This window comes from Rhopilema esculentum, chromosome 12 (assembly GCF_057945365.1).
Source record: "Rhopilema esculentum isolate cy_ngs chromosome 12, ASM5794536v1, whole genome shotgun sequence".
NCBI classification, from domain to species: domain Eukaryota; kingdom Metazoa; phylum Cnidaria; class Scyphozoa; order Rhizostomeae; family Rhizostomatidae; genus Rhopilema; species Rhopilema esculentum.
This window is the reverse complement of record NC_142826.1, coordinates 10275038-10289027: the sequence shown is the minus strand read 5'-3', so window position 1 is coordinate 10289027 and position 13990 is coordinate 10275038. Positions and strand designations below refer to the sequence as shown.

Below are 13990 nucleotides of genomic sequence, written 5' to 3'. Positions count from 1 at the left end.
ATAAAATTAATTGCCTGTTTACATTTTTGCATTAAATCTTTAATGGCATAGTTCTGAAAAAATTAGCTCTGCTTTGTTATAGGAAAGAACAGTTCCAAAGCACATTGCTGTTTCTTCCTATCTTGCACCTAAGGCGGGGCATGCTCTTACACTGTCTGCGTTTTTTGCGTGGTAAATCGAGCCTCGGTGTTCTTATTCAGGGTGATCTTACGTAAAAAAGAGTGTTCGTTCGACATTTCATTGCAAGGGCACGATACTTCAAGCAACGAAAAGGAAAAAATATATAAGTGCTATGCTTTAAAAATTAACGGAGAAAAGTAGTTCCGCGTTGATTCAATTGTTCAAGAATTATTATTCCAACTTAATCACCTTTGACGCGATTACTTGGTAAGTTATTTAAATGGAATATTTTTCATATACTGTCGTGTTCAAAGAAAACTGCACTTCAGGACAAGACTTGCTTGCTGGTGGTTTCACAATAGTTCACGTTTCATTAAAACAGAAATTTAGCAGCAAGCATTGAAGAAGCGTTCGCAGCTCATATAGACTGAGTGATGCCTGATTCACAAGTGATGCTTTAAGCGCTTATGAACCGCAGGTTTCGCGCGTGATCATCTATGACCATCACAATCCCCGATTGCAATCTTTGGCAGTCGATTATCTCATATAGCTATGTCAAGAAGTATCAAGGTATCATGAATGATATTCGAATAGGTTTCAAAGCCTAAAAACATCATCTGCTAAAAAAACACTTATTGATTTTCCAATATCGATGCAAAAGATTGAACAGCTTAAACAAGTTGCTGATGGAACGATGGTGCCACTAGATTTGCGTGCTACAGCAATGCTTCATGTCGATAATTAGCAGGCGATGGAGAACCACATTTCTGCAAAACACCCAAGGCATGTGGCCACATTTCATCACAGATAATTATATAGCATTCTTGCAAGGTGTAACCAAATGCGGTAAATTGCGAGATGTTTCATTTTTCAGCAGTCCCGAGAATACCCCGAATGAGCGAGATATATCACCATATCAACATATCATTGCATGAAAGCAAAAAGTTCTTTTTACAAAATTTTCCATAGATTCCCCCTATCAGCAACCAACAGCAAGATACTATAGAGCAGCGTTTTCAAACGTTGGCACATTTTTGAGATTGCCAAAATTTCACGGTTCACCATCAACAAAAAAGATACAATTTATGGCCTATTACTGAAAGCATGGCGGCCGTCTAAGCAATAATCCTTGCTTCATTCATTTTCTAAAGCGCTTAACCGTATTGCCTGTTTTCCAAGATAACGTTCAACCCAGTATGATAAGAATGGCATTTTTAGTGCCTATCGTTATGTAGCAAACCTTTATCCTTATGGAAATAAAACAATAAAAATGCAGTAAACATTTTTTTACATAATCTTTTAAATATATACAACAATGAAAAACACTTTACCAATACGAGGCAATGTTTTGGCGCGAAATGACAACAAGAGGCTGATTGAATGTTTTCGTCAAGTTTTATTCGTTTTCATCAGGCAAGTTATTCTTTTCCCACTCCGTTTGCAACTCTGAAGCAACCTCTGTGAATATCCGATCCCATTCCCAAACTTTATCTTCCTGCAAAGGAAAACATGTATTGTTATTAAAGCAAAAATTGTATTTTTGATAAACTACTAGCATATCCTGGTCAAATTTCACGTTAAATGCCTGATCTACTTGACTGCAACGTACACAAATTCAGTATCTGCGTATTTGAATGATAAGAATAACAATGAAACATACACATCAACGCCACTTTTGCTTACAATTGCATTCGCGCTTGCTGTGTCGAGTGCTTTAATAATGTGCGTATGATGATTCCAGCAAAAACGTGTGATAGATAGTTGGGTTAACATTGTTCATCATTCTGCGGCAATGGGCACAAAATAAACAAACAGTAGTCTTTAAGCTCAGTGCTTGATGTCCAGCCTAAGCCATGTCTTTAGAAAACCTAATCGTTGCTCGGTTATGATAACTTTGCGCTTATTTCTCTAATGCTGCAAAATACAGGCTTAATACGATAGATACTAGCAGGTCTTCAGACGGTTTTAACGGAGATTACAAACCATTTTCAATTCTCATTCTAGTCTGGTTACTTACGATGAAATGAAAGAAAGAAAGGATTACATCGGCAGGCCAATAATATTTAGAGACTTAAGGGCTCTTGAAAAAATGCGAAGGTTTAGAGCTGTCATATGATAATTGAGGTATGTATGATAAATCAGCCGTGATTATCTTTGGATGAAATACAGCCTGATTCAATTGGGGAACTAAAAGAGATATACAGGGAAAAATTTCAATTAATCACATATCAATGGAAATACAATATTGAAAAAATTAAATTCCAAAAATTCTTAAGATTTTCTCAGCAATCTAAACTAATCTGTCACCGTCTTCAGGGAACAAAACTTTAAACAAGAACCAAAGCATTTTGCATCAAGCAGCTTTTTGAGTAATTGAAAACAATTTCCATTTTTGACATATTTATCTTGCAGCTTCATGCATTACTTAACGGATTTTGCAGCAAATTGTTATTAAATATGCTGTGTTTTATAGACCTTTTCTTCATAAAAATATTTCTCTATGCTTAAATTTCTGTGGATGGCTTATATAAGAGGCTAAACAGCCTAAATTTGGGAATTACTGAACCATCTCTGTACATACAAAATAAATTGATGGATTCAAAACTGAATGCGACAAGGCCTTATCGTTTAACCGGAAAGCATTGTGTTTTACCTATGCTAAGAAATTGCATCTAACGTAATTTAATTGTCAAAAACATGATCAGGATTCAAAAAATGATAGTTCTTGTTGATAATGTTACGAACATAACTACGAACGAAATGTCTCGAAAAATGCAGCAGTTGCAGTTCAAGACTAAGAGCCTGTTGTTTGGTATCATTTAATTTACAAAGAGACTTTATTGCATTGAGAGGTGAAGGAGTCATAAAAACCATAACAAAGAGGCATATAGACAAATCATTGCACAATGCAATATCTGTTTTCACCACCTGCTAAAGAACATTTCGCTGTTTCTCTTTCGCACGTGTGAGAACTCTGACAACAACCAAAGAAGCATTCATTGAACGTATATTGCTATCCAAATAACCTGAAGGAAATTAGCATATTTCTCTATATCCTGTGACATTGTTCTTCACAAGAATACTTCTCGCTGCTTGACGCAGTTTTGCTCATGTTAATTTAAACGCAACACTATTTCTTGTCAACTTTTAAGTACTGTTGTTGTTGTTGTTGTTGTTGTTTTTGTTGTTGTTGTTGATGATGATTGGTTTTTCGATGCTGTTAGATTCTATACTATAGAATTGGTGTAAAACACATACTTTTAATGCAGAAAAGCTTTTAAAAGAACCAACAGAAGGGAAGAAATTCGTTATATGTGAACAAGCTACTTTATTACATGTCATAAAACTTTCTTGAAACCTGACGAATATAATTCGTCAACCTTTGCTTAGAGAAACCTCTCTCCAATGGCCTTTTGCACATACTCTAGCAAGCAAACCCAAGATTATTCGTCATATGTACAAAAATGACAACAGTATTTCAGTTTATTCAGTCCATCAATTTTGATGTTTTGACTGCTATTCTCAAAATGCAAGAAAATTCAAAGTGAAATGAAAATGAAGAGCATACATGTTTGCATTTCTTTTAGAAAGGCTTCAAAAATGAAATAAAATCCACAAGTCTCTATTTAATTGATTTGGCTTGGGTTCTGACAGCTAATACCTGAGGTGGACCCGCAGCTGCAGCAAGGAAGGTTCCTTACAGCAACGGGGTCATCGATGCCACACTCCGCAATACCTTTGAAGGCCCTTCAAAAAATTTGGGCTGCATACAATGATTGTTCTACTGTCGTAGAAAGTTGAGCATATTCTCAAGGCATGCGAACAAAAAGGAAAGCAACAAGATTCTGCCTACAGAAAAACATATTTACAAAACTTTAGTTTAGCGTGGTGCCTTTAATTAGGACGAGGTAGTACCACACTTCATCATTTAATTACAAAAGGTTTTCTTTGGGTTACTTGCTGATTCAATAAATTCTATCCAACGAGGAGCATATTAATGTCGGGTCAACGAGCAGAGAAAATTTGATCAAAATTACGATTAAGCAACACAAACTATAAAACGTATGGCAAACGGTACAAAAAATGGCATTGATTGATGAGCCTTGCCCAGAAAATCGACGTTTTGTTTTACAAACATTCGCGATGTTAATCAATATGAATTGCATTATCAGTCTCTAATGCAATTTGACAATTAAATTTTCACTTCAGTTACAGTGAACATTTCGGGGAGCAAATCGTTTACACCTATCACATTAATTGAATGCGGTGATTATAATCCAGCTTAAACGTTCATGTTGAGTAAAGAGCTACCTGATATGATTAATTTTCAATACACAAATGTTCATCAGGCAGTTTTTGTTTTGACCATTCTTCGTATGCTTCTTTCCAAATATGACATTATTTTCGTATAGAAAGAATAATAAGGCACATTTGACGGTCTGAAGACAAAACATAGCAAAAATTAAAATCCAAACGTTAGAACTCAGTGATTGGGTTGCTCAAGAGGATCGAAAGTGTGGGTTTATAATACACTGAGGTGCAGATTTGGCTTTGGATATAGGATGAAACACTGGAAAGAGAAACTTGTCAACATGAAACATTAGGTGCCTCCTACGAGACTTCGACTGCAAGTGCACAGAATTCAACGAGTTCTGAACGGTCTGTCCTCGTGCACCGACTCATGGAAATGCAATCATTTAAAATCAACGTGAAAAAAAACTAAAACTAAAATTTTAATAAGATAAAAAACAAGAAAAAAGAATCAGCAACCTGACTAAGAAGATAGAGCCAGGAAAATTTGATTTGGAATTCAATTTCTCCTCGTATTTAAAAGATATGTATTAGATTATTTTATCAAACATTGCATTAAATCAAAGAGTTAATATTTACGACAAATTCCTCTAGTTTATTAGCACTTATTTCAACTCATGCAAGCCACAGGCCGTGCATATGGTCTTCCCTATCCAATTAAGGTTTCCATATTACGTTAGTTCTAAAGAGAATACCATTTTCACAAAGGCCTGAGTGCAAAGACTAGCTATAAGTATAGGGTCGATTTTAACTCAATATTCCCTGAAGTGTGTTTTGTTGACCTCTAAAAACACTACCAGTGAGGTAGTTAGACCTTACTTTTTGACAAGAAACGGTCTGATAGGCTGGAATCAGATTAATATTGGGCAAACTGAAAAAGACACCTACACTTTCAACTCAACAATGAACTAAAAGTTTTTTGTCGTTGATTTTTATGTCTGATGATGAACAAAAATTGACGATCCAGGTTTCTTTACCAAGGAGAACTGGAAACTGCCCATCAGCGTGCTAATTAAGTTACTTAAACAACTTTGAGGGCTTGTACCGAGACAAGTTGCCTATGACTGCCTAAGTTGGTGCTTGAATAGTGTGCAGTGAAATTTTCTTGAATGCGAATTACGCCACAGCTTGCCTCTTGCAATTATGTAACTGTGCAAGTAATTTACAGTACCTTGAAATTTCAACTAAAATCCTCAATTTTGAATTCAATCAAAAAAGAACAAGTTCCTAAAGTTTCTCCATCCATATAAGGTCTTCAAATTCAATGGTTGAGCTGAAAACAATTCAAACATATTCTCCTTCAGCACTGTCTTGAACAAGAACAACTCCACTACCTCATCCGGGATAAGGTGTAAAAAGCAAGAGTTACATTGCCTAAATCACATGTTTACACATGTTATTTCGTTATTTACTACTTCCAAATGACGAACTACTAGCAAAATTTCACTGGCAGATTTTCAGTGTCATAGAAGGGAAATTATTCAAAATTATTTGGCCAATGCAAAATCTTCAGAGAAAAATTGCTAAAAACATGGAGGAGGGCCTGTTTACGTTTGCAAGCCGATCAAAAGATAAGAAGACAGGATGACGTGTGGAACTGTAAAAAAATAAACGCGGGCATCCACGAAATCTGATCAGCAAGGAGCCCTCAGTGCTATTCTATTCGAACGCTTTTTATTACAGACTTTAAAGCAGCCGCAAAAATGGCATAATTTTTATTCGATTAAAGAGCAAGGTTACAATACGATGTGAACCAACAGCCCCGTTACTTTGTACCTGCTAGAGCCCAAATTGTAAACAAAAAACGCGCGGAGACAATCAAGAGGATTCAAAACACTGCTACTCCAGCTGCGTGCGATTCGATGGTCATCTCAAATCAAATTTCCACGGTTTTGTTTCCGGCTGGGAAAAATAGCAAAGCAAGGGCGTCGCTGCTGGATGGAATTGTTTGCTAATTTAATAATACATTAAGTATGATAAATTCCTACGATCTTGAAGTTGACTGTTAAGTCAAGCTAAAAACTAAATTGAATAAGTGCGGTGGGACAGAAGAATCCTAAGCAAGATTCATTTCCTTGATTGCATCCCGTTTTACTCAGTTTGATACCCACTAATATAATTCATGCGAAAATCTTACTAAATCCATAAAAGATAATTGTGACAGTAAAATCATCTTTTTCTCAGATACAGGTCACGAGAAATGATAATCTTATTTTCGATTATCTATTGTAGGTAATGGTAATAGCTTTATTCTTCTCACAATCTATCGGTGAAAACGCTTACATCTACAAACTGAAGCAAAAATCTGCAACAGAGAAAAAGGAAGAAAAAAAGAACAAAACGAATACTGCAGGAGTGACGAATAGATATAAATGCCACCGTAAAAGATAGGAAAAAGCTGAATAAAATGATCTACAAAAAAATATAAAAAAGGTACTAAAACAAAACACTCCTGGAAATTTTCTGTTATTTCAGATTTTAGTACTAAAATTTGTCTCGTCTCAAATTACAACGTTAAGTTCACCAAAGAAAGTGTAAAACGTGGCCAAAATATCTTGACATGAGCCCAAATTGTGATGAATTGAGTTTCAATTAAAATACCAAAAAACGCTACATAACTATACAAATATTAATAATAGCTAGGAAAGTAAACTGATATCAATAGTTACATATCGAGACAATATCAATCGATATAATATCAATAACATAACTACGATTAAAGTAGTGGATAGGAGAACACATTTAGCATCATTCTGATTCATTAGCAAGCATATTGAGAAATCTTTTAAACCGATTATTAGTGTAAAGATTATTCTTTTCAAGGTGCTGCTGCTCAGAATTCATTACATATGTGCTTACGTGTTGCTTGCGGATACTTAACGAAATAGTAAATTTCTTCACTGTAACTAGCATTACATACCAAGACTTTCCAATTTTAAATTTGTAAGTTATCGTTGAGTCACTGATTTTTGTTGTTCCAAAGCAAATAGTAGAAAATTTCATTAATAACCTATTCCATCAGGTCGGTAGAAACTTTCTTTGATCTCACTTTGAATTTATTGGCTTAAATCATACAATAATCGTCTTATATTCGATAACTCAATGTAAATATAACATCCTAAGAGGAGTATCTAGCTAAGCTGTTATTGGAGCATTTGGCTGCCGACACTGGAAGGCTACGTTGATGACTTTTTATCAAAACTGCTTTTCAGATGCAGTGCTTCAATACTAAGAGTTTTTCGACGATAATATACAAGTTTAAAAATAGTAGATGCCTTCGTACCGACATTTCACGAACAGTGATGGCTTAATTTACAATGTCACTCAGATAGCATTGAATAGAAGACGAATCCGCATGGAAGAAAACACGTGAATATGCATATGATCGCCAGTATGGAGAAGACTAACTAATTCAAATCTGGTATTCGCCATCCTTTGTTTATTAATAGCACGATTAATACTTGGCAAAGCCGTAAATGAAAAGCATTAAGTGCAGACAAGCTGATCTGTCGTGACTGTTAGAAACAACGACCCAAGACAAACGTTGTGTTCTCATATTTGGCTGACAGATGCATGCAGATGCATGACTTTCCATTGAAACAGCGGCTAGATACAACTCATCAATTGTTATGCTATTTGATGAAAGTTTGGCTGAAGCACTGGATATAGAACTATCTTTTTGAGACTCAAGAAATAGATGAATAATTCGAAATCTATAAAGGAGGTTTAAGAACAAAAATACCAACGTTTTTATTTAACAGCATAGGGGACCTTGAATGTACGTTGTCTCCTAGTCTGACTGTCTACCGCAAAAATGGAAAACCAAATGAAGAATGGTTTATAGTCTAAAGTTGACTTTAATGTAGAACCAGGGAAAATCCTCTCTTTGATCACAAACAGATTTACAAATTTGGAAACATTTGATTCTCTTTGTATCTACTAGTGTACGCAGCGCTTTGAGCAGCTTAAAAAACTTAAGAGTTATGTGCTGCTGCACTAACAGCAAGAATAGCGTTAAACAAAGCAGAAGAAACAAAAAGCTCAGTATTAACAGGTCTGTTAATATTGAATTTGGTATAATAACACATGCACAGAGGCCATTAACAAAGCTATATGTATCGATTGTATTACATTTTGATTAATGATACTATATGTACGGAAGCTTTGTATGAGAGTATCGCCTCAACATATACCACTCTTGAATGGAAAGCAAGATCAGACGAGCCAGGGAAATTCGCTCTTAAACACAGGTTAAAACAGTGTTGGCAGTTTTAAAAGCAGAATTAAAATTGTGGCTAAACTTCCGTATAAAATATTTCCTAAATTTCTATAAATCAGCATAGCCTTCGGTAACGAAGAGAATAAAAACTGTAAAAAATTGTACATTAGAAAAACACATAATCAACTGTGGCAAGTTTAAACGAGGAAACACAGAGTAGGATGGAAAAGGGAAGAACAAACACTAGGGAAAGTGACATTGAAAATAAACTGATACGAAAACAATAAAAATTGATATGTCATATGTTCGGCTTCGAAGAACGATAAAAGTCATAACACGATTCTGGTGATATTAAGCGTTCATTGATTGCAACTGAAATAATCTATGCCTTAGAATTGAACATAAATGGTAGAAAAAATCAAAAAAACTGTTGCTTGAGGAAAAATAAGAAACCTAGTACTTTGTAAATAGTTATAGAATGAAACATAAATTAAACACCGGTCAAATGGAAGCAAAAAAATAAATCAGTTTACTAATGTTGACATTTTGCTGACAATTATGGGAAAATGGTTTAGATAAAAAGAATGACCGAAGGAAATCGCTCAGTTAAGTATGAATGATCTCGGTTTAGGCTCAGTAGGAGCAGTGATACGATCAGATCTCTGATCTAATCAAATTAATTCAATAATATAAACAAAACTGTTTTGGAAATTTCACCCGAAAGCAAAAATGAATACAGTGCACCAAAATAGATGAAACAATAATAGAGTTGTGGTCGCAGCAGGTTTTATCTTGCTTTCGCCAACAATATTAGTTCAAGGATGGGTCTCTGACACACGACAAAAAATAAGTCCCTAGTTACCTTGGGGTTACTGTAGTCAGACCTTAGGTCGCTATTGTTTCAGAGATCATCGTGAGGGGGGCTAGGAGAGAGGAGGCCTATTCTGTTTTGAGCTTACGCCAGCTCATGCTTGATACCTTAAGCAGCAGGACTTGTGCTCCAATGATTGTCCAAAAAAATATACTGGATGGATGAAAAATAAAAAACACTGTCGTGGGTAAAGAGTGACCTTAAAATTATAATCAAATTTATTTGGCTTCGAGTAATGGAAAAGTAAACAAAAATTGATATTGAAACACAGATAGAAAGTCTCGCAGTAACAGAGCATGTGAAAAAGCCATGAGAAAGGAAGCTGTTTGAACTAAAAAATGTATCAAAACAATCTCAAAAATAGACTTGATGAGAAGCCTATTCTAAATAACTTTTTCATGTCTCTGTACTTTTCATCAACTCAAATATAGCTGTGAATGAGATGGCCCTCAAAGGACTCGTGATAAACATGGGTATTCTAAAAAGAGCTCCCTAGAAATAAGAATGATGCCATCGACGAAGTTTTTCAGAAAAAGACCAATCTGATACAAAGCAGAAAAGGACAATTTCTAAAAATATATAAGAAAACAAATAACAAAGTTAGGATGAAGAAAGACATTTCATAGATATTTGATTAAAATGTTTATACCAAAAAATGTATGAAGAAAAACGACAGGATTTGTCACGAAGCAGTTGACGCAAGTTTGTATAAGAATCTTTTGAAAATAGCCTGCTAGAAATGAACAAAAAGCACGAGTTCAATGCCATTTTTGTCTTATAAGAAGTGTTCTTTTGAGTTTTAAAGCATTTTTTCAAACAGACTGTGACGCAGACCTGTGGAGTAAGTATAGCAACATAATTATCAGTGTGCGAGTTTTTTTTGTATCTACACTAGTTTTTGCTTCTACATTGACAACGGTTCTAATGAAATACAAAAGTATATGTATGAAACTTTTATGATTACCTCAAATACTTCAGACTCTGGTGCTAACGCACTTCCAAGAAGTTGTAAATCGATTTCTCCATCCTTAAACAAAGAAATAGGATTTGTTAGTGATGAACGAAAAGCTCATGAAAAAGCACAAAACATATAGGATTTTCTCGATAAGAAAGACACCGGCTATATGAGACAAATATTTCATTCCTTGAGTTAAAACGTCATTTAAGTGGTACTTAAGGAAATTGCACTTCCTTTCGAGAGCAAAACTTGAGTGGTTAAAATTAAGAACGAAGGTCAAATATTGTGAAAACTTCGTATTTCTTACATTGTTGCGTTTTTTAAGAATTCTCTTTCTTTTCACTAAACGGCGAACACAAGTTCTGCGAAAAACGTGTTTCACGTCGATCTACGAAAATGGAAAACTTTGGCCCATTTACAAAACTAAATTTCAGCGAAATTTCCAAGAAAATGTCCACCAAAATTTATTTGATTAAGTTTTTTCTAAAATTTGTACATCGTGTGTCTTTTTCTGCCAAGAACCTTTACAATCTCTCGCTAAATTGGATATTGTCACCTTTTTCTTACTTTTTTCCACTTACAAACATATTCGCTTATAACATGGGCATTCTTTAAATGGGACAGATTTTCAATATCCCCTAACGGCCCCCCCCCCCCCCACTTAACCGGAGCACACTGTGCACTGACAAAAAAGAGAATGTAGTGGTTTTTATGGTAACAGTTTAAATAAAAGCGGAAAGTTTTGTTTTTCTTACTACGTATAGCTTATTTCTTTTCTACTTATGATAATACCGTGGTTTAAACTGAATATTCAACAACAACAACAACAACAACAACAACAAGGTAGAAAGGAAGCGTGCTTATTATTTGAATGCTTAAACCGGACTGGTTCGAAAGGTTTCAATCAGATATAGAAGCAAAGAGAAATTAAAAGCTTAAAAAGGAATAATATAGTTATTTTAAACGCAGAATATAAAATATAAGGAATTTCAAAAACAGTTGATCAAAAGTTCAGAAAAACTTTAAAGTTTACTCGTTAAACACTTAAATGCAAATCTGTTTAAATAAAGGAGAGAAATTTTCGGACTCTAATCATTTTAGCTCGCCCATCCAGTTAAGCTTCCCTTAAATTATTGATGACTGAGATTCAGAAAACAACGACTTTGGTAAACACAAATCAAACTATCTGTCTTCTATTTTATTCAAAATCTAATAAACAGGAAAAGGGTTGGTTTTTGCCTCTGTTAGGTCCATGTTGCCTTCTTCTTCAATAGAAGAGTAATCTTATTATAAACCATCAAACAATTCTAGTGAATTCACTTTTGAAATGTTGCTTGCCCCGTCTTGCAATAATGTATAGCGTGACAAGCAAGGCCGTGAACTTGCCGCATTCTCATTTGATTTCCATTAGCACATAAGCAACATAATACATGTCCTATCAGAACTTTTCCCACGACGCTGTTTATTTGTCTGCTCGGGATATCCTAAAGAACGTCTTTAAACGAACCAGCGAGACGATGCAGCGTCGTCTATGTCTGCGCAGTCCTAGCATTTTAAGCAAATTACTGTCTACTGGAGATAAATCACAAAAGATACTATTGTAAGGTGATATGAGGTAATTGTTGTGGTCGGATAAGTGCAACAAAAAAGAAAATAATATAACTATTACCAAATGAAAAGTAAATATTTAGCTCCAATTTGTCACTTTTATTCGGGCGATTAACAAAAAATTGCATCAGAAACGCGATCTGCCCGCATCAAGAGAACATCAGAGACTAGGGTTCTTTCTCTCTCTCTAATGCATTATTTGCATTTCCGGTTGGGCAGATGACGTCTCCCCACTAACCAGTATATGCGCTACAATGACACTTGGTTGATGTTGCTCCCTGATCTCGCATTTGTCATGCTTTAATGGTCTTTGGATACAACAACATTGATTTTCTTCGACTCTTAATGACGAGCCTCAAGCAATTATTATACAAAGAACAAATACGCCGCCATTTTGATGGAGTTGAAAGTACAGTCTGTCCCCTCCGTGATTGGCTAACTCTAACTTGGAAGCCTCGCCTTAAAAGAAGGTCTTCCTCTACTCTTCTAGTATCTGACATTAGTTATCGTTGGTGAAAACGACAAAAAACCCCTAATCTTTATATCATCGAACTTGGACGTTTGTCACCCAAACAAATTGAGTTAATTAAGGCACTATTAAGGAACTTTTGGTACTACAGTCTGATAATTTGAGGTATACGAATAAGGAACATTTGCAACTAGGCCTTGAGGTAGGTTCCTTATAAAAAAAGGCGTTTCCCTGATTTGTAAAAGCCTTCGATTAAAATTTGTAGAAATAGACCTACAGAAACGGTAAAAAAAACTTTCATCTTCCGTATTTAGAAAATACGACAAGATAACACCATCTTCCACGTCTAGAAAAAACTACCAGTTCATACCAGATTGTTGCCTGAATTTAGCAAAAGAAATTACGCCCAAGTTAATAACACTCTTCTCGTGAAGTTTACGAAAGAAAGGATAGACCCAACGTCGTTATTAACAAAGTTAAAATGTGAACCACTCGAGGGGCACTTGCATTGAATGATTCGAAACTTTGAAATACGTGCAATTCCTTAAAACGAGGCAATCTAGAAAACATACGAGTAACGAATGTGCCGTACTTAATAGGTTCATATTCAGTCTACGGCCACAAACTGTGAATTGTTCATATTCCGATTTAAAAAAGATAGATGGTAGTCACAAGAATGGCAGAAGCATTGGCCTCCAATCAATAGAAAGAATTTAGATGATAGCTATAGGCACAAGCACTTTGCAAACGGTTCGCCTTAACAGAGAAGTCATTAAAAACCGACCACAGGGCTTAATCCGGCTAAGGAGATATTCATCTTAATTCATTGCCCAATATAAATTTAACAGTTATATTGAAGAGAGTGATTTCATGTTTCACATCGAATCTCTTCGAATAGCAAGAATAATGAATTCAATTTATTTTCGTAATTGCCCAACGCAACAACGAGAGGAGATGGTACGAAATGGAAAACCGCAGGCCTAGCCCACAGACCACTAGGATGCAGTTCCAATGTCTAAGTTACTTCTGCAAAAAACCGACAATAAATCACATTTGCAACTTCGGTTACTCAAACAACTGAGAGTAGGGTGACACAGCTACAACGAAATTAGTGATCGTTATCTCTATTGAATGACATATAAAAAGAATGTTTCAATGTTGTTGATGATGTTTTCTCATGCAATTATGATTCGATGAAGAACCTAGACCTCGATTCTTCAGTTCTCTATTTACTATCAAAAACATTTTTAACGCGACGTTGAAATGGGGTCACTAGTTTAAGATATGAAATTAAAAATTTGATACATAAACTGAAACAGTAACAAGATGTTAACAAAAGCAAAGAAGATTTGCAAGAAACTTCAAGGAATTGCCACATGCATTAGTCATAGCTTAGTGATGTCATTACCTCTGAGAAAAGATGCAAAAGAAATG

General features: G+C 35.2%; 1 protein-coding gene across 4 annotated transcripts in view; it reads right to left on the bottom strand.

Moving 5' to 3' along the window:
• Window positions 1-1391: 1391 nt before the first annotated feature.
• LOC135681703 (intraflagellar transport protein 43 homolog A) overlaps window positions 1392-13990 on the bottom strand; it is a 57416-nt gene continuing 44817 nt past the window's right edge. For all 4 annotated transcript variants that reach the window (XM_065196283.2, XM_065196284.2, XM_065196285.2 and 1 more), the window contains 2 exons: window positions 10486-10548; window positions 1392-1615 (listed from right to left, as the gene is read on the bottom strand). In XM_065196283.2, the coding sequence (XP_065052355.2) occupies window positions 1517-1615; window positions 10486-10548 (162 nt within the window). In that variant the 3' untranslated portion in view covers window positions 1392-1516. The remainder of the gene's footprint in view (window positions 1616-10485; window positions 10549-13990) is intronic.